Here is a 23,788-nt window from a genome sequence, read left to right as displayed (position 1 = left end):
GGTGGGTGGGGGTGCGCTGAAAGGGAGAGGGGGGAGGGGATGTGAGTTGGGGGGAGACATAGTGAAAAAGGGGATGCTAGCGAGGGAAAAGACAGACAAGGATAAAGCTTGTGTTGTGAGCTGAGCAATGATATACTGACTGCATTTAAGTCTTATCTATCCCTATGTGTGGAAGGCATTACAGTTAATGTACAGCACTACACTATTGGTGAGGTTATTCACCCTTACCTGCACCACTTCATATATTGTGTGTTGTGTCTGCACAGCACACCGTTTCAACATTGGCTGTGCAGAAATGAGAATGATTATGTATGCAGTGAAAGCCCAGCTGGATACCCTGAATATTTCATAGTATGTGTTGCTCGCTCCGTCTCTCAATGCCACACAGCCCAGCTAGGGTGGTAACGTGTGCATAATGGTGTGATTTCTAAGAGCTGTAGTGGCAGGCTGTAGGCCTTAAGATGTCTTCCTATTTAAAAAAAAAGTGAATTTAAGTATCATTACTTACAGCATTTTGAATTTTAGTCTCTCTGTAACAGAATTGGCCCAGCAGCAATGTCTGGAGCTAGTTGATCAAAAGGAGACACTGCTTAGATTTTGGCAAAACAGCCAGCCAGCTCTCAGACCTGTAGATGGTCTCATGGTTGGTTTGTTAGTCAAAGACTTTTTGACTATTTTTTTTTTTTAACCTGCATCCATGTCATATGGTCTTTTTATGTGCATTATCTAAACTCATCTCAACAGCTGCTATAATACTACTAGGCCACTAGACTGTGCATGAGTGCAATTGTGGGTAATCACAGCTTAATTGGAGTAATTAGGGGAATGTAGGGGGCATTAGGCTACAGCTGGAGGCCATAATGAGGAGTGGGGGCAAGAGGGAGGGGGTAGAGGTGAGAAGCTTCAAGAGCCCCAGTTGCCCTCTTCACTGTAGCTTAGTTGTACTATTGAATGGACAGTGAAGATCAACCCCACACATGACTACATACAGTCAGAGCTTTCCGCAGCAGAATGGCCTAAATTTTGTCAGTGTACACAAAACTGTAACCGCCATCAGAGCATAGGCAAAGTATCCAAATAGTCATGTAGATTAATTAGGTACAAAACAAATACCTCTGGCCCTTGATCAATAATTTAGCTATAGGTTATCTGGTTAGGAAGTGCAGAGATCATTTGTGAATGACTGAAAGGAAAGAAAAAGAGGAGGGTAAAAGATGGGCAAATCAGGGTCATTAGTTCAGGCGGCTGGGTCTGCTGCATTCCTGAGCCCTGAGATGGGGGAGCAGCAGAGCAGGAATGTGCCTTGGAGAGAGAAGAGACCTAAGCAGAGGGAAAGAAAAAGGCAAGAAGGAACAAGAAAAAAAGGGGAGGGAAAGTTGGACGCTTTGCTATAAGAGGTCTTAAATGGTGGAACAGACCCATTTATCAAATGAAGTTTGAAAAAGCGAAAACTCATCTGCTCTGTAGCACTTGGAAACTTTAAGCAAAACTGTTTTGTCCTCATTTCTTTCACATCTGTTAGTGCTACAGTACAGCTCTACTCATTCTTCTTAGCACTGACTGTTCCACGGATAAAAAACTTTTTTTTTCAGCGTGACTCTTCGGGAAAACTTTGACAGCAACATACAAATCATTGTAAAAGTAGTGCTAACAAGAGACGATATGAATGAGCCCATGCACCCCGTAACCTTTGATGAGCTTTGACTAACTAACGTAATCCTTAAAGAGGACAAACGCCTAACCCAGTTTCCACTGGGATTAATCTTGTCATCCATATTGTTAGCGTCTGTCTCCTTCAGAATCCTGTCTGGTTTTACCATTGTTTAAATTGTCTTTTACCTTTTTAATTTAGTCTCCAGTTATAAAGATCAACATAAATCTGAACCCACTACTGTGTGACTGAACCAATATTTCACAATTAACATTTTAGCATAGGTCTCCATATTAGTTTACAAACATTTCATCAATTATATGGTCATTTCATACACTTTACTTTTGTACACAAACTTGAGCTTGGCATTATAATCCTGGTGATGATATGTTTCCTTCCTGCAAGTGGACAGACTGCAACAAACATTTAGTTATCAATTAGTTTGCAGGTTGTTTTCTAGATGAATCGGTTAATTGTTTAATTTGTTTTGGTTGTTTAATTAAAAAAAAAAGTAATTTCAAAATCAAATTGCTTGATTTGTGTGACCAAAGATATTCAGTTTACAGTAATATAAAATTGGAATCCTCACATTTAAGAATGTTTAGTATTTTTGCTTGAAAAATGTAGGGAACAATTAATTAATCAATTGTTAAAATAGTTGCTGTGTAATTTTCATTTGGTTGGCTAATTGATTAATCAACTAATCATTGTAGCAATCATAATATTTTGCATTTTGTTTTAATGAATTAGCAATAAAAAGCACTAAATATATGCAATTAAAGTAACATTTTTGCTAGGCCACTTTATAGTGGATTGTATTTTTCCAATTATTTTTAATTTGTGTATTGGTACTATAATAACCACATATTTCATGTTATGATTTTCAAAATAAATGGGACTTTTAGTAAATAACGTGCAAAGACATTGAATTGTGATGCCAAGTTTCTACTCTTACTTTCTGAAGTTGAAAGATTGAGAAGCAAAAGGGGCAAGAGACAATTTTGTAAACTGTTAAAACCTTTAGACTCTGAAGAACGGATGGTTGTCTCTACTAAACTTTTCAGTAACAGAGTGGTATCTGTAAGGGTGTGTGTGTGTATGTGTGAAAGAGAGAGAGATGAGAGCATGGCTGCAGGCTGACAGAGGTCCTGGTATAATGCAGTGGTGGAGAGCAGCAACTGATAACTATACTTATGGCCACTGGGGCTCATAGTGACAGCACATGCACTCCCATTACTGGTCCCATGCCTCATGCCTTAACCTTTGGCAGCTTGCCACAGAGGGACCACACTGCCCTCTGCTGTTGATTTAGAGGAAGTTCAGGCTCATTGAGAATTCAGCCAGACGCTCATAGCAATGACTCAGGGGAGAAACTTGACTGGGTTTTGACAGGGCTACACCTCTTTGAATATAAGCAGTGATAAAGTGTCTTCCTATGAACCCCTAGAACCCACAGTATTAGCCTTCTCCTTGAAGGGAAATGTGTTTTCTGTCAGCTTTCAAAAACCTTTTAACTAATAGGTTTTCTTAACCCTAGAAATGCTTGGGCAGACTGTAACAAAAACGTTTTTTAAACTGGTGAATGTTGACCTTGCCTGTCTAATTCCTATACTTTCTCTCTTCTTCTGTCCAGTGCTGAGTATACGAGGTGTGCAGGAGGAGGACCCCCCAGATCCCCAGATCATGCGGTTGGACAACATGCTGCTAGCAGAGGGTGTGTCAGGACCAGAGAAGGGTGGAGGATCGGCTGCAGCGGCTGCAGCTGCAGCAGCAGCAGGGGGTTCACCTACTGACAGCAGCATCGAACACTCCGACTACAGAGCCAAGCTTGCACAAATCCGCCAGATCTATCACTCAGAGTTGGAGAAGTATGAGCAGGTGTGTGCAGAGCAGTCCTAAATACTTGAACATATACTGTTAGCCACAAATATTAACATGTTTGATGAATTTAAGTCAGTTAGAAAGATAAACTTAATTCCTGTGTACCTATGTTTGTCAGTCAGGTAAAAATTACAGTGTATTGTGCTAAATGAAAGGAAACCTACAGTAAGCTGTTATAGTGTTGCATAGTTGGAATAAAATCCTTCGGGTCTCATTCTAACAGTAGAAGACTGATTACTTCTGTTTCCATGTTTGGAGGTATTTTGATTCTTATTATCAGCTGCTGTAGTGTTGTAATGAAAATGTGTGCAGGGATTGGCGACCACAACATGTCTGAGGCAGCTTAGAGTCTGCAGGTATCATTCAAACAAAGTGTATACCAGGTGGCTTGACCTTTAAACAGTCAGTACATAATTACATAATCATTAATCACATTACTTTATTTTTCTTAGAAATAATGAAGGCAGCTGATCAACAGAGGAGTCAGACAGCCGAGGCATGTCATCATCAAAACTATGTTATGGCACTGGACAGAATCTGTGCTTGGACTATCTTTTTACATTCAACTCCTTTTTTCTCTCTCCTTGGTACAGGCCTGTAGTGAGTTCACCAACCATGTAATGAACCTGCTGAGAGAGCAGTCTCGCACACGGCCCATCTCTCCCAAAGAGATTGAGCGCATGGTGGCCATCATCCACCGCAAGTTCAGCTCCATTCAGATGCAGCTCAAACAGAGCACCTGCGAGGCCGTCATGATTCTGCGCTCACGCTTCCTCGACGCCAGGTGTGTGTGTGTGTGTGTGTGTGTGTGTTAGAGGGTTATTTTCTTGAGGGCTGAAGTGATCTGAGCATGTTGAAATTGTGTCAGACCTGTACATTCCAAGCATGTTGGTCATTATCTCTTCTCTCCGTATGTCAGACGTAAGAGGCGCAACTTCAACAAGCAAGCTACAGAGGTGCTGAACGAGTATTTCTACTCCCACCTGTCTAACCCTTACCCAAGTGAGGAAGCCAAGGAGGAACTGGCCAAAAAGTGTGGGATCACTGTGTCTCAGGTGAATTGCCAACACCACTATTATCCAGGACTTTACTATAAGTAAAAGGACACAGTAGCTGTTTTGTGGAGGTTATTAAACCCAGTATCATCTGTCATTGTTTCAAGATCAGTTTCAATACATACGTTATAGCATCTTTAAAAAAAAAATGCAAAGGAAACACTGCATTCACATATCTGACAATCCATCTGTCCTTCAGGTCTCTAATTGGTTTGGCAACAAGAGAATACGCTACAAGAAGAACATTGGTAAGTTCCAGGAGGAAGCGAACCTCTACGCAGTTAAAACGGCGGTGGATGCTGCCAATGTGTCTGCGCAGGCTAGCCAGGCTAACTCTCCAGCAACGCCCAACTCAGGTACCACATGCTCCATCTCATCTAGCCACAAGCCCTGCCACTTGTCATTAACAGGCTTCACTTCCTCTACATATTCTTTATTCTTACACACAACTGAACCCTATTGAACCACACTATGACTGTATGAAGGACTGATTTGATTGTTCAAAGGAAAACCCACACTGTACACTGCAAATGTGCTCTTAACCAACTGCCCACACTGTGTTTAGAGTCATGTGAAATTGTCCTATTTATTTACCATGAAATCATTGGTAAACAGTTGTCTTCTTCAGCCAACACAGTATATACAGTAATATTATTTTGTGTAATCAGAAACCTAGACACGATCTTAACTCATTCTATACTGCTGCAACAAGCCAGCTGTTAAGAGTATTGCCCATTTTTACATTTGGCTGCATAATTTGTCTTTTCATTAATGGTATCAAATAAAGGATTCTAAATCTAACAAAGAAGAAAATGAAAGATTCTAAAATCTGGACAATAATATGCAGTATTGTTTCTAGGGTGGCCTAGTTACTCTACATTATTTTACAATAAAGCATTTGAGTGTATTGTTTCCTATCCATATTTGTTTTTCAACTTCATCCCTACAAGTAATTAATCACAGATGTATTTTTTTTGTTTTTTTTTAAATGTTTGACACTTCAAGTTGTCTCTTGCTCGGACCTAACAAATTGTCCTGCACACCACTTAGTCATGATAAAATCCGAGACAGCTGAGCATTGTGCAGCGTGGGTAGCCGTGGTCTTTGGTTGTCTGTTAGCCAAGATTTGCCGTATCTTGGATATCTTGTGCCATTTTGTGTGTCAGATGCTTTTCTAACATATATTTCCAAACATTTCCTTATAACTTTGAACTGTTGTGATGTGATATTAGTTACAATTAGAGGGACTCACCTGATGTCTGCTTCAAGTGCTTTCTGTCCATCTGCCATATTTTCTTTTAGAGCTGGGCAATATGGACCAAAAATCATATTTCTGTATTTTTTGGCTGAATGGCGATATTTTGGTATTTACTACGAAGTGGGCTAAATGTTCAGTTGTAAGTTAAAGCCAAATGTGAGATGTCACAAGCACTTTTATTAAAACAGACTGATCAAAATAAAATGCAAAGATAGGGTTTCTGTTTGAAAATATACAGCTGCAACACATGTAAATGAAATATAATTAAATACATAGCCTATATTAAATAAAAAAAGGTCCATCTCTGAGAATGCCCTTTGGTTGTTTTCAACAAAAGTAACAGACTGATTAAAAGCGAGAGGGCTCTTAGACGAGAGAGGGAGTGTGCGATGGACTGAAGTGAATGATACAAAAACTTTCTCTGATCATGAAGCCGATTGATATTGTACATTTCTGCGTGGGTTGAATGCGTATCGGCAGATCATCTGCGTTACATACGTCTCATGTCTGAAATGTCTGTATTGTCACTGCGCTGCATTTTATGAACCATGATAATCTGGTCATGGGTCACATCTTTCGCTCGCGTCCAGGTGCCGTCTCAGTTGCTCTTCATAGTAATGAAGTTAAAGTTAACATCCAGTAACTACTGTTCTTCAGTGTTTTTTGCCGTAGCAGCCGCCACAACAGAACATTACTAGCGGAAACACTGTTACAACTCCTCTGTTTAACAAAATATACAGCTACAATTAAAAATGTAGGCAAAAGTCAGCAGTGTGGACCTGCGCTATTGCAGGAGAGCCTGTAAGCTAGTGGGGGCGGGGTTGCCCAGGGAGTGCGAGAGGAGAGATGCAAACACAGGCACAACTTCAAGGAAGAAATGGGTTATGTAACGCAACATCAAACTATATTGATATAAACGGTAATGTCTCACCCCATATCTCGTTTGATAACCTAAAAAGTCGATATACTGCCCAGCCCAATTTTTTGTTCAAATCGTCCCCATTCATGAATTCCTTTTTGTTGTGTGTGTTACCTCAATCTTTGCATCTATGTAGTACATTTTCTTATTTTTAAACATTTTTTTTTAACACACAGCACATAATGTATATGTAATAATATAATAACCCCAATTTGCTAAGGAAGCTGAATGGACCAGGTAGGTTATCTCCAGTGTACTCAAAATAAATGGTGACCACTTTGGACAGCCAGGTTGTTAAAGTATTTTATTAGTGACTAAACTCAAAGCTGTCTGTGAGAGAAAACGCATTTTATAAATAAGAAGTTATACTAGGTACGAGAGACTGGATGGTGTCCGAAATAAACCATTTTCTCTTTCGTTACCAGTCGAGATTCATGCACGGTCACCCTTAGTTTTCAGTCTGGTTGGTGGAATAGCTGATTGTAGGGGCTTGACTGGGCTATAAGGGATAATGTAATCTGGAACAATGGGGCGACTTTGTATGTAATTAATAACAATTTAAAATGTATTCCAAACTTAATGGGCAACCAGTGCAGTGATGCTAAGATTGGAATGATATGACAGAACCTCCTAGACTTAGTTAATAATCTGGCTGCTGAGTTCTGGATAAGTTGCAATTGTGAGACTGAGTGGGAGTTTAAACAGGTTAAAAGAGAGTTACAGTAGTCCAGACGTAATGATATCGAAGCATGTATGTTTTTTTTTTGTCATTGTGAATGAGCATGTGTCTAATCTTGGAAATATTTCTTAATTGATAAAAAGCAAGCTTGGGTAATATTTTGCGTATGCAGCTCAAATGATAAGTGGCTATCAAAAGTCACCCCTAGATTCTTTGCCACGGGCTTAACGTTCACCTTAAGTGAACCCAGGGAGGACTGAATCTGTATTTTGTGATGCTCTGGACCAAAGATCAAGACCTCTGTTTTAATGGGGTATGCAATGTGTTAAAATACAAAACGACTGCAACTTCTATGGGCAGACATCAATTTCATCAATTCACTGGGTACCTTTTATGTAAATTTGCACTATAAGACATAAAATTGTACATCACAAGCCACCTATTTGACTTTGCACATTGGTTATACAAATTATTCAAGCCATGAAACTATGTAATCTGAATGTTACACCATTTTTTTAAAACTGTAGTAAAACCTTCGGTTTCCAACAAGAATGTTCTGATGTAGAGAGGGATTCAAGTGGGGTAAAGCAGACCACAACACGAGCAATGAATCCTACTGTTGAAACATTTCTGTCATTATCAGGCATTCTAAGCAGCAGTTTGTTTGAAGTAGACTTTATACGTCCACAAAGTGAAATGCGTCATGTCCTCCAAATGTGTGATTGCGAATTTTGGAAATACACCTCTTATTTTATGCTTTTATTTTCCAACTGACACACATTTCAGCAGTTGCTGTGTGTAGCGGATATGTATGTTAATGAGAAGCTGGGCTATTATGCTTGTAAAATTTATCTTTTTAGAATAAGCTGGCTGAGAACATTGACCTGCGTATTGAAGCTGGTTATTAGAATTAGCTTCTTTTGGTCAATGTCCATGGTGACCTCTTGTGGTTGGGCTGATTGGATATTGGCTATATATATATATTGCCTGCAGGGTCACCGGGGTCATACAGTTTGTCACACACAGGCAACGCCTACCTCGGCCTGCGTTCGCTCAACGGGGAGGGTCTCAACATCGCCCCCTCTCTACAGCCGCAGGTATGCACTGAGGACAGCTGCAGAGTTGACCTCAATGCTGTTAACCTACCCAGAATCCCTGGATACCTACCCTTAGTCTAGCTCCTTTTGACCTCGACCTCTCAGATCCCGTCCTGACTTTACCTTTGATCCTATCAACTCCTCTCCCAACACAAACATACACAAATTGACCCTTCTTTGCTCTGTAAAGTGAGCCCTGAGGAATTTATGGCATCAATCAAAAGGAATAATGTCAGTTTGTTGTTGCATATCCCTCTATAGTTACATATACATAGTCCTACCCAAAGAGAGCACAGGGTCAGCGTCAGCACAGAACCCCTGCACCAGGGCTGGAAAGCCCAGATACCATAGGGACATCAGGGCCTTTAAGACTCGTGTAGTTGTCAACATAGAGTTGGAATATCTGCAGATTAAACCTGCAACCCCTCTGATTAATGGTCCGTTTCGCTACCTCTAGGTTGTCCTGTACCTTCAACAGTTACCTCCCTTTTTAGTCCTTGTTTTTTTTCTGTCCTTTGCACACATTCCTCCATCCCGTCTTTCCATATGTTAACCCCCTTATGTAGAAATGTCCTCAAACTTAACTGTCCTTGTGATTGTTGTCTGTTAATCGACATATCCAGTTTTGTTGTTCTGGAGGAGTCCACAGATTTCTGCTGGTAAGCACTAAATAGTCTCGGAATTAAACAACAAACAAAGGTTTAGGATTGGCTTTTGACTTCAGTTGCAGTCTTTCATTTCACGAAAGAAATTAGAGCAGAAGTGGTTAAATAGACTGATGAAGTTAATGGGTGAGCCCCAATGTTTAGTGGTCACATAACAGCTGTTATTAAAACGAGTTCATTAGCAGAAAGGCACTCAGTAATACAGACTGGCTATGATGCATACTGTAGAGCTTTGTGGACGCCATCACTCCTCTGTTCATCTTGTGGTTGTTTAGTTAAAAAAAAAAAACTGTTTAGTTGTCTAAATGTGCTAAACATGTGTGGCTGTGTTTTGTCTCTGACAGGTGGATACCCTGCACCGTGCTACACACCTGACGGGCGGCTATGAGGAGCTGTCTGGTAGTGGCCTCTACACCCCTCATCGCCTGGATGTGAGTAGCAACTAAAAGCTCCTTTTGTGGTGTAGCGGATGAAGAAGTTTGCAGTTAGTAGCGAGGATACTTCAAGAATATGCTCTGCTCAGTTTGCTTGGAATGAATTATCTATGTTACACAATTGTTTAAACAGCATTTTAATGATTGTTTTTAAATGTAAAGAATATTCTAACTGTGCATTGAAATAGTTGCTGTTGGACAGCTGTTCAGAAAATCAATGATTATAATTTTTCCTATCTAGACTTCTTTAACTTGCAAATCACCAAATCAATGCTTTCTGGGATGTGACAATAAACCAATAGCTGCTTCATGCTGGTAAATTATTTAAGAGGAGACATTAATTTTAGGCATTTATAATGTTGTAAAGAAGAAAAGAAATCTGGTTTCTGTAGTCGGGGAACTGGATTAGAAAAAAACTATTTCCCCAGCGAGATTTCTCCCGAGAGCCAATTTCTGTACAAAGTATACATACACATAAACATTCTGATTTCTTTAAGTAACCTGGTTACTTGAGTGCATGAAAACACACTAAATGTTATCTGCTGATACATGTTTTACCAGATGGGTAGTTCTTAGAATACATTTTTGTCTGCAACCAGTAAGCCATTTTACAGCTGCATCATTTGGCTTGTAAGCACAATTACAGCTGATGTAGACTACTAATTATAAAACTCCTTCATGCAGAATACTCTCTTCCCTGACTGTTTTTAGGCTAACAGCTGGCAGGACACCACCAACCCCCCCTCGGTCACCTCTCCTCCCGGTCCTCCTGGTAGCGTCCACTCCGACACCTCCAACTGATTCGGTGGCTCTCCCTGCCATCACTTCATTCCCACTGCGGTCTGCTCTGACTACCATCCTCTGTCTTCATTTTTCACTGCTCCCTCGTCTCTCAACTAGACAGCCACACAAGGTTGTGCTCACATTTCATAAACACACACTGTGCTGGAACACAGGTCAGCCGAACAAGAGGAGGAGTTCTCCCTCCACCCCACAGCTCCACTTCAATGCTAGAAGCTCCTTAACTCAGAATAAATGAGGGATGGAGCTTACTGATGCTGACACAGATAGAAAACATCTATACGATCAAGGACTTTTTGAAAAAAACAAAACAAACACTGATCCAGCTGTGTAGATGATCACGATGTCTGTACATTATGTGTATATGCACGTTAACTTCACACAGTACTCACACAGCTTGTCCATGTGCTGTTGACCTCTGCACTCGACCCTTTGCTTTGGAAAACTGTGTGTGATTGCCTGTATCTCTTGAAGCCTTGGCATTTGACAGCCAAACTGTTGATACGCATCACCAGAGAGCTCTGCTCACCTTGCTCGTACCAAAGTGCTGCCCCAGTAGTTGTCAACACATCTGTTCCTCTGAGATCACCCTCTGCCAACTCAACACAAGACACTGTTATCTTCCAGTCCTTATAGCTTGATGTTTAATTCTGTTGGAGATTTAAACAAAGTGAATAATTAAGATATGCACAAATGTGCATGTACCCCCCCTTCCATAACACACCCACCTCACAACTTTTCAGTCGTTTTCATAGAGAGCTGACATAAAAGATGTGTCAAGCACAAAAGTTAGCATCCTTGTAATGGGTGTCTCTACCTGTAAAAGGGTAGTTAAGGGGATCACTGTTCTAAACCAGGCAGGACAGGTGATAATAGGGCTGGTGAGAAGAGGAGGAGGAAAGGGCAGAGAGAGGAGAATATATTTGGTTGAGTGGATGTAACTAATAGCCCTTTTTGTTGCTAACCAATAGAGGGTGTTGGTAGATGGCTTGTAGACTTTATTTCTTGCTTTCTGTCCACTAGTTTATTTGATTGTAGGCTATTTTCTAATGCTGTTTCACCAAGAATGCACCAGCCACCACCAAAAATGAGCTCAATAAAGCTTTTAAATGATGTTAAGGAGACAAGTGGAAAGATTGTGGGGCACTGATGTGTTATTGGGACAAACGTGACAAGAATTTAGAAACGTGACTGTCTTCCATGCATGTAGGAATTCTAGGCGTGATATTGTTTTCATTTAACCTTCCAAGTTTTTAGCTTCGTTTTTATTAACAAAAAAAATAAAGGGTATAATTATTACAGTCAGACCAAAAAGGAAAAAGTGCATCATGTATTGCTATGATGTGTGTGTGTCTCTGTGTGGGCGTGTGTACAGTGTTCTTGGGATGTCTTAGTCAAACTGGCTGGTGCCCTCTGACCTTTGTAAGCATTATAGAGACTGGGTGCTTCCGCCAGCCAATGACACACCAGGTGGGGTTCAACTGAGATCTCCTCCCCATCTTGAAACATTTAAGCTTATGAGCCCGAGGCAACACACTACAACCTTCCGTTGTACCAAAACCAAAAATACCACGTTCAGCAATGTAATAATGCTACTCTGTGTCTCTCTAACGTTGGTGCACAGCCGCCTTTTCAGTTCGAGGAAAGGAGGGAATTATATTTGTATCTGTGTCTCTCTGTGTGGTGTTGTCATGCCTCAAGTTGATTTGATTTTTAGGGGTTTTGTTGTGGGGCGTCATGGGAGGGTTTGTGGAGTAAGGACTGTCATATCACACCTGTAATTTGATTGTGAGCATATAAGGTATGCTCTCCCCTTAACCCATCCTTTAATACCTTCTGGTAAAACCAACTATTTTGTTTTCAGTTCTATGGCCAATTGGGCAAGGGCTTCTCTCTCCTCTGTTACCAAAAAAGAGGCAACACTGGGTGTAGTAAAACTCTTAACTCGTGTTTAAGACAAACCTGCAACGTTTTGGGGGGATTTTCATTCTTTGGAACTATTTTATACATTAACTGTTATGTGAATAACAAAGCATTTTGATAGTAAGGTAAAGCCTTATAAAGATGTGTCAGTCAAGAAGACTTTGTTAAACCATTATGTTACAGAACAAAACTTGAGCTTATAAGCTGGTCACATGTGATATCCCACATCTAATTACTCATTTTGTTACTCATCACGGTTCATATGACTATCTTATGAATAACGTTATCGCCACACCAAATTATCATGCCCCCCCCCCCTCCCTTTTCTACCTGTTGTAATGGATGTCACTGTACAGTTTGTGTAATGTTTCAGTATTTCTTTTTTCTTTTATAAACTTTGATGTTTGGTTGAAATGCCAGTTTTATTTGGCCTTTGTGTCACAGGATTCACGATAACTCTGTACCAATTTTGAATATTATTTAGGTCTTTTGTTACATAACCGGGTGGCAATGTAGGGTTTACATGTGTAACATTTGGTGCTGTGGAAAGACAATTGTATCAATTGAGGTTCTACAATGGACATTTGGTGTATTTTGCCGATTTATGGACCCCCTTCCCCATCAGATTCCCTTTCAGTTTCCACCTTCTCCAAATATTCAACCATTTGTGCTTCATTTAATTCTAATTTTTTTTTAAACATGCTCAAATTGTTACATTAAGAATCTGAACTTTCTGTGGCAAAAGGAGTTTTGAAACCTTTTTTACATGGACCGTTAAATTGTGCAGGTGCCGATGTTGCCCGTTTGTTAATTTTTTAATGCAAAAATATTGCGATAATATGCAACCACTGTATGTGCATACAACTGAGGACGTTAATACTGAATTTTTTTTGAGGAAAAACTGACTACTTAATGGCAACATTTAAAATTGTTAAAGTTCTTGTGACCCTAAAACAGGAAGAGGCAGCCCTTCACATTTAAGCAGATGGTCTACACTTTGCTTGCCTCAAAAATAATGAGTACAGCAAAATCATTCATGCCTAAAAACAGACATCAATGTAAACATTGTATGGTCAGACAGATCTGCAAATCTATACACAACTTAATTGTACTCATTTTTACTGTTGATCATGTTTAAATATTGTTTTGATTCTGCAAGTGACTAAATTACTTCCACAGCACCAAATGGCTTCTTAAACCTTTTTGATTTTTGTTTTTATTAGTATATTTGTATCTCCCCTCTTTCCCTTGTATTTACCCCTCTCTCTACCTCTGTCTTTCCATTTCTCTTGTATATAACCCCCACTGTTTTCAGACTTGAGTCTGTATGAACTCCTTTTATACCTCAAACTTTAGAATTGTTCTAGAAAGAGTAAAACAAAAGGAAGAATATGACAAATTGTAGTGTTCTTATTAGAAAATTAATAAAATGATTTAGTGTGATTTTTCAGTATTTGATTTCAGATTTTAGGCGTTTCATTTTATAATTTGTCACAAATGCTCTCGTGATAGTCAAACGTAATAAAAGGAGAGATTGCACCATCTGATGATTAATATGTGAATCTGTCAGCCTCATCGAGAATGAGGAAACCACTATCCTGAGAAATAAAAGCATTTGTCCAACATGGATAAACTCCTTTTCAAAAGATGCATATTTATATATCTATATATATATATATATTTCATTTAATTTACAAATGCAAACAAGGAAGAGGTCATTTAGCAGAAGTTGACAGACCTCCAGCAGAAAAACAAGACTCCATGAACTTTACACAATGTCGGCTGGTTAGATGACCATGAAAGTCAAGATTTTGGTTAAGATTGGAGGCCTACAGCCATCAGACCCCTGGCATTGTCCAACTGTCTTCTTTATAGTTTTGTGTCCATGCCGACTGCCTGATCTTCTGATTTTGGGACACAGCCAAGAGTTTCCTATAGACAAAACATAATTGGACATAAAAAGAAAAATGTTTTGAATTTCACAATCCCATTTTCTAACAATGCCTTAACATTCAGTTATTTAATGTTTTCCCTCCAGTCACTTTTATATAAGAAAAGTAGTCTTGACTCAAAGATTAACAAAATGAAACAAAGAAATCAAGAGGAGGAATTTCTTGGTTCCTTGTGGCGCCAGGTACCTGATATGTTAGATTGAAAATCAGCATGTGCATTGGTGTGGTATGTGAAAACCTGCATGACTCACTGTGAGGGACTAATGGAAGAGACATAATCAGAATATGGGCCTTTTGTTGTTAATCTAGACCACAGGTAGAAATGGAGTAAATACTGTTTTAAAGTGCTTTAAAGCAACACCAAAGATTATTTTGTACCTTAAAATAATGTTTCCAAAATCGTTTCAGTAGTTCATCAACTCCTAACAGGGTGAACGGCATTTGCTTTGCGGCCCTCTATCGGCTAAAACCGCACTATGCAAGTTTGCCAGATCGGGTAGTGGATCTGTAGTTCGAATGAGACGTAAGTAACTACAATGGACAATTCCGCTTCCAACCTATAGGGGGGCCGAAGAGGAAAAGTGCTTTGGTGTTGCTTTAAAGGGTGTAAAGTCAAGGGGGTAAGCCCATAGACTGTATATAAGAATGGACCAACAGATCCCGTTGCTCTGGGCGGAGACCAGTGAAGGCCGTTAGAAGCACTTTTCTGGTGATGGCTATGGTTACTGCGCAGCCTCCAACTGAGAGAGACGACGTAAATGTGCCGTGAGCATTCTCGTTAGTCTGAAAGTTCTAAGTCTTCTGGTAGCTGTGCCAAGAGAAATCTCAATCATTCCCAATCTTGCAGAGACGGAGAGCGTAGGTATATGTAAGGAGATAACATAGGCACAGGCTAATTATTGCTAACTAAATGCTAGTTAACATTAGTAATTACACTTAAACAGCTAACGTGAGATGAAACTGCCTGCGCGCTTCTCCTGTACTATACAGTAATTCCTCTACTATGCGACAGTAAGTCATGTGGTTATGACACAATCGTTAGCCTATTTTTACAAAAACATCTGCTACGGAGCCATAACGTGAGGTACAAGGTAATGGAGCCTTTTATACATTATCGTGTTTCTTTAGAAATAAACAATGGACAAATAAAGTCTTTAAACGCTTCAGATGTAAAGTTATTCGCTGTCAAAGTGGCTTCACTTTGACAGCGAATAACTTTACATCTGAAGCGTGTAAAGACTATTCCATTACCTTGTACCTCACGTTATGGCTCCGTAGCAGACATTTTTGTAAAAATAAGCAAAGAATTTCTAATATGGGAAGAAGTTCCACTCTCTCGTTACTTCCGGCTTCTGAACTGGTTGCAGTTCAACCAGAGTTCCATAAAGGGGGCACTCACAGGCCAGTGCAGAATGAATGGGAGTCTATGGAGCTATACCCCTCAAAATCCACTTTTCTCAGGATATAATTTTTTGTCTAGTAATTTGAATGTTGCATTTGAAAGGGGAGGCTAAGAAAATACACACTGCTGGGTGTTAGATTTTTTTAAAGTGACTTTTTTGTTCTAAAAAGCCTTTTAAAATGTCAATGACGTCATACACATATACGACCAGAGATTCTGCTTTACGGCAAGCTCTGAGTCGCTTCCTTTTTTCTCTCAAGGCATCGACAACACAGCTGACAGGTCAGGCTCTCCCTGTCAATACACGTGCTAGAAAGAGGTTTGCTAATATTTTAAAGACCACGCCGAAATATTCACTCTGGCATTCTGGTTCTGCTTCGGATGCCGTCAAGCGGGATCTCCGATCGTAATCAGTCCTTCACTGACCAATCAGCATTCATTAGCAGAATGCTAGCGTGTTATGGGCAACGACGACTCAACCTGTAACAAATCGAAAGGGCATAAGTACTCGTTCATTCAACTTTTGACCTATAATCCATGCTGAACTTGCAAAAACTACAATCAAATCTGAGATTTCTCAACGACAATCAGGCGAAAGAGACAAATTTAGCCGTCTAGCTCCATAGAGTCCCATTCATTTTGCACTGGACCGTGATCACCCCCAGTGGAACTCTGGTGGAACTGCAACCAAAGTAGGTACAATGGGGCTTAATAGGGAGTGGAACGGCTTTCCGTAGACCGGCTTTGAAATAGGCTAACAATTGTGTCATAACCACGCGACTTACTGTCGCATAGTAGAGGAATTACCGTATAGTACAAGAGAAGCTCGCAGGCGGTTTTGACTTATATTAGCTGTTTAAGTTTAATCACAATTAACTAGCATTTTAGTTAGCAATAATTAGCCTGTGCCTATGTTATCTCCTTACATATACCTACGCTCTCTGTCTCTGTAAGATTGGGAATGATTGAGATTTCTCTTGGCACAGCTACCAGAAGACTTACAACTTTCAGACAGGTTGCTTACGTCACATTTACGTTGTCTCTCTCAGTTGGAGGCTGCGCAGTAACGCTCAGCGCTCACCGGAAAAGTGCTTCTAATATCCTTCACTGGTCTCTGTGCAGAGCAACGGGATCCGTTGGTCCAGTTTATATACTGTCTATGTGTAAAGTTTAACTTTCACAGGTTGTAATATAACTGTACCTCTGGCAGAGGGGAGTCTATCTCATCAGGTGACAGCTCCCTCTGCTGGTCGCCACCTCTCCGACTCAAGCAGCACAAGATCCACTTGAACGTCCTCCGCATCTCATTGTCTCGCAGAGTATAGATGATAGGATTGACCAGAGAGTTGCATTCTGCTATCGCCAAACAGAACTTCTCATAGGCGTTGGCGTGGCTGGCTTTACCTAACAGCCCGTCCAGTAAGAGAGTCACGAGGCCAGGCATCCAGCAGATTACAAAGGCGCCTGCAGAGATGTGGGTTGTTATTGAGGGCAGAAAAAAGTCAACAACAAACTCAAAGTGTCCAAAAAAAGCAGCCATGTAATATGACACCAGTTCTCTCAAAGTGCAGCTATATTAGGCAATATTTGTACCTTCATTGCTTCATTCTGATTCTGATTAATATCAAGGTTAAATGGCAGTTAGCACATATTTGCCTTGAGTCACTAGAGCAATCAAAGGCGCAGATTATGATGAGAAATGTGACACTTGAAATTCCACATAACCCTTGGCCTGTGGTTATCAGACACGGTCTGACAAAGAAACAATCCTAGAGCTGCAAAACTGGTTTGTGGGGAAGTGGGAGGCTGCAGGTAGATGCTAGCAAGCATCTAACATGCAACAGCTCTCTGAACTAAAGTGCATTTAGTATAATTACCTTCAAAATACAAAATAATTCAGTTTCCCCTCATATGTGATGAGGTGAATTGGTTGAAGCCATTAAACCTTACTTTATGAGAAAATGTAGATTAATAAGCAGATAGATTTATTTGTATTTTTTGAGAAAACTGAAATAAGAATGTCTCTAATATTTTATAAAAACAACAAACTAGACTTTACACTTTAGTGGTTAATTAAAAACAAAACCTTACAAACTTGACCTTTGCATGGTCGCACGCAAACAACTTCTTACCCAGAACCATGGAGATAGTTTTCATCAGGTTGACAACAGTCTGCCGGTGTCGCATCTCTGAGGTGTGCTGAGACACGTTCCCGGTCTGGTATCTCACATAGATAAAGATACGAGTGTACATGGCCACCATGATGAAGAAAGTAAGCAGGTTGAGAGCTGCCCAGAAGATGAGGAAGTGGCGGCTGTAGAGAGGAGCGACGGTGGAGCAGTCCTCCAGATCACACTCGCAGTTCCAAAACGTTGAGGGCACCAGGCCCATGATGATGCTTACAGCCCAGATGCCGACTATCAGCAGCACCACGCGCCGCTTGGTCATCTTGCTGTGCAGCTGCATGGTGATGATGGTCTGGTGGCGCTCCACGGCAACAGCCAGAAGGTTGGCCACAGAGGCTGTCAGGCTGATGTCAATCAAAGCCCCGCGGATGTACCACTGCTTCTTGGTGAGCGTGCTGGTCCAGGGGCCTGTGTTCAACATCAGGTTGGCGTAGGCGATACCTGCAAACAGGTCAGCTGCTGCCATGTTGCCCAGGAGATAGTAGATGGGGAAGTGGAAGCGATGGTTCATGGAGATAGCCACCATCACCATCAGGTTGGCTAGGACTACAATGACACATACCGTCAAGCCCAGTCCGATTACCACAGAATCCCGCGGCGTCCACACTAAGTTGATCTTCTTACCCACCCAGTTGTAGAAGAAGGTGACATTGTGGCTGTAGTCACAGTTACTCCACACACTGCTCTCCATGGCCATAACTGTAGACACACAACTCAAATGTAAGAATATGTGGCTGTTGTCTTCAAGAGGTGCAACAACAGGTAATGTACAGTACTTTATTTGTTCAATATAAGGGTTTCCATGTAGTAGGCTACACATTAAATATTCACCAAGTGTAAGAGTCTGATAACAGTTTCATCCTTTCATCAATGATCATACTTTTACAAACCAAATGCTATAATAACTTGAAAAATAGCAATATAAGACTTAGTCTCAAGCTCTCATTTTTGCTATAATGAAAACACATTATTATACTGAACTATGGATTTTGAGACACTTGCTGTAAACACATAACTTGATCAATTCAACACAGTGGTTGGCAGTATGATCAGGACACTGTACAGATAATCCTTGAGAGCAGAGAGTGAACATAACTTGTGAACATAATCCACATCTTATTTCAAAAGACAGATGTGCTACTGTGAGGATTTATATTTGTTTCTCATATGTCCTGATTGGTGGAACCTTGAGTACTTGTAGTATATAGTATGCGTTTTTAGTATGTTTTCATAGTTGTGTCTCATAATGGATGTTGATATCTACAGGTACAAACTAGAAAATGCATTTCCTGCAGAAAATGCTTGTGAATGCTGAAAAGCTAAATTGCTAAAGCTAAACTGGATTGCTGGCATAATTGTGGAAGAAGAAGGTGAAATAGTGAGAATAGTTGGAAAAGTGGGAATGGTTTTAATTTGTATAGATTTCATTGAAATGTTGAATAACACCGATAATGTATCAAACAAAAGTGGACTATTTTAAGGTTTTTTGAAAAGCTGTCGCTACACTGAATTTCTGGTTAAAATGTGTAGAAGGTGAAGTTGTAGGAACGTGTAAAAGTGGAAATGGTTTTGATTAATAAGAACGTCTTAAAAAAAGCCTAATAATACCAATATAATAATAAAGAAGTAAGTGAAAGAGTAATGAATGAGTTGGTATAATGGGAAATGGGTGGGTCATATTAGGAAATCTCAATCAGCTGTGTTCAATATTTTCAAAAAATACGAAAATAATTCACAAGTTGTATAAAACTCCTAATGAATAAAACGTGGAACATTTTAAGGTTTGAATAGAGTATGAATCCGTAAATAAGACTTGATCAAGCATGGAAAGCAGCTATAGCAGTATAAATAGTTAAAAAGGTGGGAAAGGGATGAAGGATGCAAAATAAAGAGTAAGAAATGATTGGGGTTCAACTGTTTTGCCTATCTCCACCACTATTTCTTTACAGCAGACAGACACATTAACTTATAGATATGCAAGGCATTCTCATGAACGGGTCCATATGATATTGTACGAAAATGTATGCACACCAAAACGAAAGATAGCTTATGAAACTAGGAGACCACAGGCTGGTCCTGGCGTCACATGAGCTCCATGACGCCGAGTAGCAGTTGTTAGTTGTTTAAGCTGCTAGAGAGCTTTGTGATGCCGGCTACGAAAAAAGTGATAAAAATCTCATAGTATAGTATGTCGAAAAGTCATAGCATAGTATCTTGAAAATAGTGATGAAAAAGTCAAAGTATAATAAGTTAAAAAAAAAAACAGCATAGTATAGTATGTCAAAAAAGTGTTAAAAAAAGTCATAGTATAGTATGTTGAAAAAAAAGTCACAGTATAGTATATTGAAAAAGTGATAAAAAAGTCATAGTATAGTATATCGAAAAACGTCATAAAAAGTAATAGTATAGTTTGTCTAAAAAAGTCATAGTTATAGTATGTCAAAACGTCTGGAAGAACATGCAAAATCCAAAAAGGCCCAGCCCGGACTGGGATTGAACCAAGGGTCAAAGTCTGCGGTTCCTATTTGCTGGTGGTTGTTGGAGCAGTGCTAACCACTGAGCCATAGTCATAGTATAGTACTTTGAAAAAAGTCACAGTATAGTATGTCAAAAAAGCCTTTAAAAGTCATAGTATAGTATGTTGAATAAAGTGATGAAAGTCATAGTATAGTACGTCGAAGAAAAGTCATAGTATAGCATTTTTTCAACCTGGACTCTATTTTCCTATGTTTTTGTGTCTAAGTGGGAACAACAATCTTTGACATTGGTCCAGTATTAAGCAAGAACACTGCATTCGGCAGCGGCGAAACAAGCTAATGTAAGTTAATAGGGCAATTGTCTAGCTTGTATTTACCTTCACAAAAGTGCTCGTTTTGCCACTGACAGGCTCAGATTAATATTCTAAGTGTCTGGCAACATTATGAAAAGGATCCCTTCAGAGATAGACCTTTAAAACCTCTTTGAGACCTTTTTTGTTTATCCAGAAACAGCTCTGAAGTCGCTGTACCCTAGCGCTAAACCCACCAGACTCCATTTAAAAAAAGCAATACTTTTAGCGTGTATCGAGCCATCGTAATTTTCACATGTAAATCGGTAAACTGGGTTTATTTCAACCAAAACTACAGTTGTGATGGTTAGAAAAGTGGAAAGACAACCCAAAACGGCTTTTCATAGTTTCATTTTGTTTCTGTCGACTTTGAATGAAGTGTATTTAACGATGCTAAAATTACTGTTTATTTACATGGAGTCTGGTGGGTTAAGCAAACGCGATTTTGCGGATGTTTTTATGTTAAAAAAAAAATCTTTCTTAAAGCAACACTATGTAACTTTTCCCGCTTCGGTCCCCCTACAGGTTATCTCATTGGAACTACAGCTGCAGCTAAAAGTTACGTGTTGCTTTAACAGATCTTACTCTTTAACAGAAAGGTCGACCTCCTTAGAAATGCTTTCCATAATGTTGTTGTACACTTAGGATATTAATCTGAGCCTGTCAGTGGCAAAACGAGCACTTTTGTGAAGGTAAATACAAGCTGGACAATTGCCCAATAACTTAACTGTAGCCCATTTTGCCACTGCTGACTGCAGCAATCTCGCTTAATACTGAACCAATTTCAAAGATTGTTGTTCCCATCAGTCACTTAGATAGTTTGGCTATCACCAGACCAAGCTCAATCTGTCAATCAGTCTGGGGAGTCTGCTCTGTGTCTTATTGTTGTATGTTGTGGTTTATTTGCGTGTGTTTTCTTTTTGTTGCGTGTTGTGACCTATTTGCGTGTGTTTTCTTAAACAACCCTTGTGTTGACAAAACAAGGGTCAATACAGCACCTTAGTGCTTTTTTGTACAGCATTTTGGTCAGCTGCAACGAGGAATCTCCATAGACAGTATGGGAATTCCACGTTGCACGGAGTTCGACTAGTCATGACTGGTTTCCAAGATGGCTCCCCGCAAGTAAACATGAACGCGACTGTCTTTATAATCTATCATTTTAATAAACTTACTGTACATAATCTGTACACTTACAACGTTGTCAATGCTTCGTTTCACATTTAGGGACCCTAATTATGCTAACGTTAAAGTGTGGTGATATTTCGAGCCTTTTTAGTGGTATTAAATAGCGATTTAATTTGAGTGTCCCCATGCCCCAAATACTAGCATTTCAAGCTAACCAGCGGTCCACGGTAGCCCCGTTAAAGCTCCAAACTCATTCGATTAGCATGAAAACATGTCCCAGAGAGCGACAGAGTGGGTACACATCAGTTAATAACCCCTAGGTTCGTTTTGCGCCGGAATTGTCCTTTAAACTGTGTTTAAATGTGCTCTATAAATAAACTTTACTTACTTACTTTACAAGAGACAGGGTTTAGAGACCAATTCTCAACAAAGTAAGCGGAAGTACATAACCCTTGTGTTGTCCAACTTAAGTTGCTGTGCAGTGGCCTCTCAGGGCCACCGTAAAAAATAGGGTCCAGGTTGAAAAAAACCCCCAGTAGTTACCCTTTAAAATTTCAAAAAGTATATGGTAGAATAAAGTTGAATACTTGCACATGTCCTTAAAGAGCTGAAGATTTTGATTTTTGAAGCTGAAATTATGCAGTAGTAGGCGACCGAATACTGCACAAAAGAACATACAATAGTGAATGCTGCTGAATCAGCATTAACACAATAAAGTAACCTAACTGAACAGTGCCAGGGATTCTTTAATAAAGCAGGTAGATAAATTAACTCGTATGAATTATTTTTTTAATCTAAATGTCAGAAAATAGTGTTAAAAATGCCATTCACAAGTTCAGAGACGAAACCCTCAGATCTCTCTCACACACACACACACACACACACACACACACACACACACACACACACACACGTTTGTTTCACTATCTTTGTGGGGACCCGTCATTGACATAATGCATTCCCCCTTACCCTAACCATCACAACTAAATGCCTAACCTTAACCCTTACCCTCACCCTAACCATAACCTAATTCTAACCCTAATCCTAAAACCAAGTCTTAACCCTCAAACAGACCTTTAACCTTGTGGGCTCCAGCATTTTGGGCCCCACAAAGCTGTGCAGACCCCACAAGTATACTGTATTCCCCGGTTTTTGTACCCCACGAATATAGTAAAACAAGCACACACACACACACACACACACACACACACACACACACACACACACACACACACACACACACACACACACACACACGCGCGCGCGCGCGCGTCAAAAACCTGTTTCAACTTGCTGTGAAACGTGTTGCTGATACTCATCTCTCTTAAACGTGAACTCCTGTGTTGAGGAAATTTTTGTTTAGATTTTCTACAGAATAAACGTTACATTAGTTGAAACCTACCGCCGTTTTTAGAGTCTCCTCCATCCAGGCAGGTCCCACATGACACCGGAGTTGCTAGCTGCCATTTAATTACAGACAAAGTCTTTGAGCTGCTCTCCCTGTTGTTGTCCGCCCGTTCAAGTCGACGCCTTTCTGAATCATTCTCACTCAGGTCAGCTGGACCCGACAGATAGACAGGTAACGGCGCTGCCTCCAACTGCAACCTGAAATATCGGGAAAAACATATACGCTCGAGAGTTTGCTTTTGAGAATTTTTCTCACAATCCTAATCAAATGTTATTACTCAAATAGTTTCAGCTCAAGCGGAAGTGTTTTCCTCACTTTTTGAAGTTAGCTCTGTGTGAGTGCATTGGAGACATAATTGCTCCCAAATAATAGAAATAAAATCTAAATATCCATTTAGTTTCTATATCTCAAATACTCGGAGCTACAAGTGAAGTAAGCAATACAATGTTAAGTAATCACGACGCCAAAACAGTAACAATAAGGCTTAAATAAAATAAAATAAAAAATGCTTTCACTGGGAACTTG

General features: G+C 40.0%; 2 protein-coding genes across 8 annotated transcripts in view; one reads left to right on the top strand and one right to left on the bottom strand.

Annotated features, from left to right (window-relative positions):
• Positions 1–13,806, top strand: part of pbx4 (pre-B-cell leukemia transcription factor 4) — a 30,854-nt gene extending 17,048 nt beyond the window's left edge. For 2 of the 7 annotated variants that reach the window (XM_035997102.1, XM_035997105.1), the window contains 7 exons: positions 3,285–3,529; positions 4,126–4,316; positions 4,452–4,587; positions 4,787–4,943; positions 8,437–8,540; positions 9,550–9,636; positions 10,351–13,806. In XM_035997102.1, the coding sequence (XP_035852995.1) occupies positions 3,285–3,529; positions 4,126–4,316; positions 4,452–4,587; positions 4,787–4,943; positions 8,437–8,540; positions 9,550–9,636; positions 10,351–10,440 (1,010 nt within the window). In that variant the 3' untranslated portion in view covers positions 10,441–13,806. Of the gene's footprint in view, positions 1–3,284; positions 3,530–4,125; positions 4,317–4,451; positions 4,588–4,786; positions 4,944–8,436; positions 8,541–9,549; positions 9,637–10,323 lie in introns of all 7 variants that reach the window. The other 5 variants (XM_035997106.1, XM_031312543.2, XM_035997103.1 and 2 more) reach the window with 4 other exon arrangements.
• On the bottom strand, positions 13,573–23,475 carry lpar2a (lysophosphatidic acid receptor 2a). Its single transcript, XM_031312563.2, has 4 exons — positions 23,258–23,475; positions 17,850–18,602; positions 16,919–17,181; positions 13,573–14,295 (listed from the first exon to the last, which is right to left on the bottom strand). The coding sequence occupies exons 2-4, from the start codon at positions 18,598–18,600 to the stop codon at positions 14,233–14,235; spliced, it is 1,077 nt and encodes a 358-aa protein (XP_031168423.1). The 5' UTR covers positions 18,601–18,602; positions 23,258–23,475; the 3' UTR covers positions 13,573–14,232.
• Positions 23,476–23,788: the final 313 nt, after the last annotated feature.

This window comes from Sander lucioperca, chromosome 21 (assembly GCF_008315115.2).
Source record: "Sander lucioperca isolate FBNREF2018 chromosome 21, SLUC_FBN_1.2, whole genome shotgun sequence".
NCBI lineage: Eukaryota > Metazoa > Chordata > Actinopteri > Perciformes > Percidae > Sander > Sander lucioperca.
This window is presented reverse-complemented; position numbering and strand designations above follow the sequence as displayed.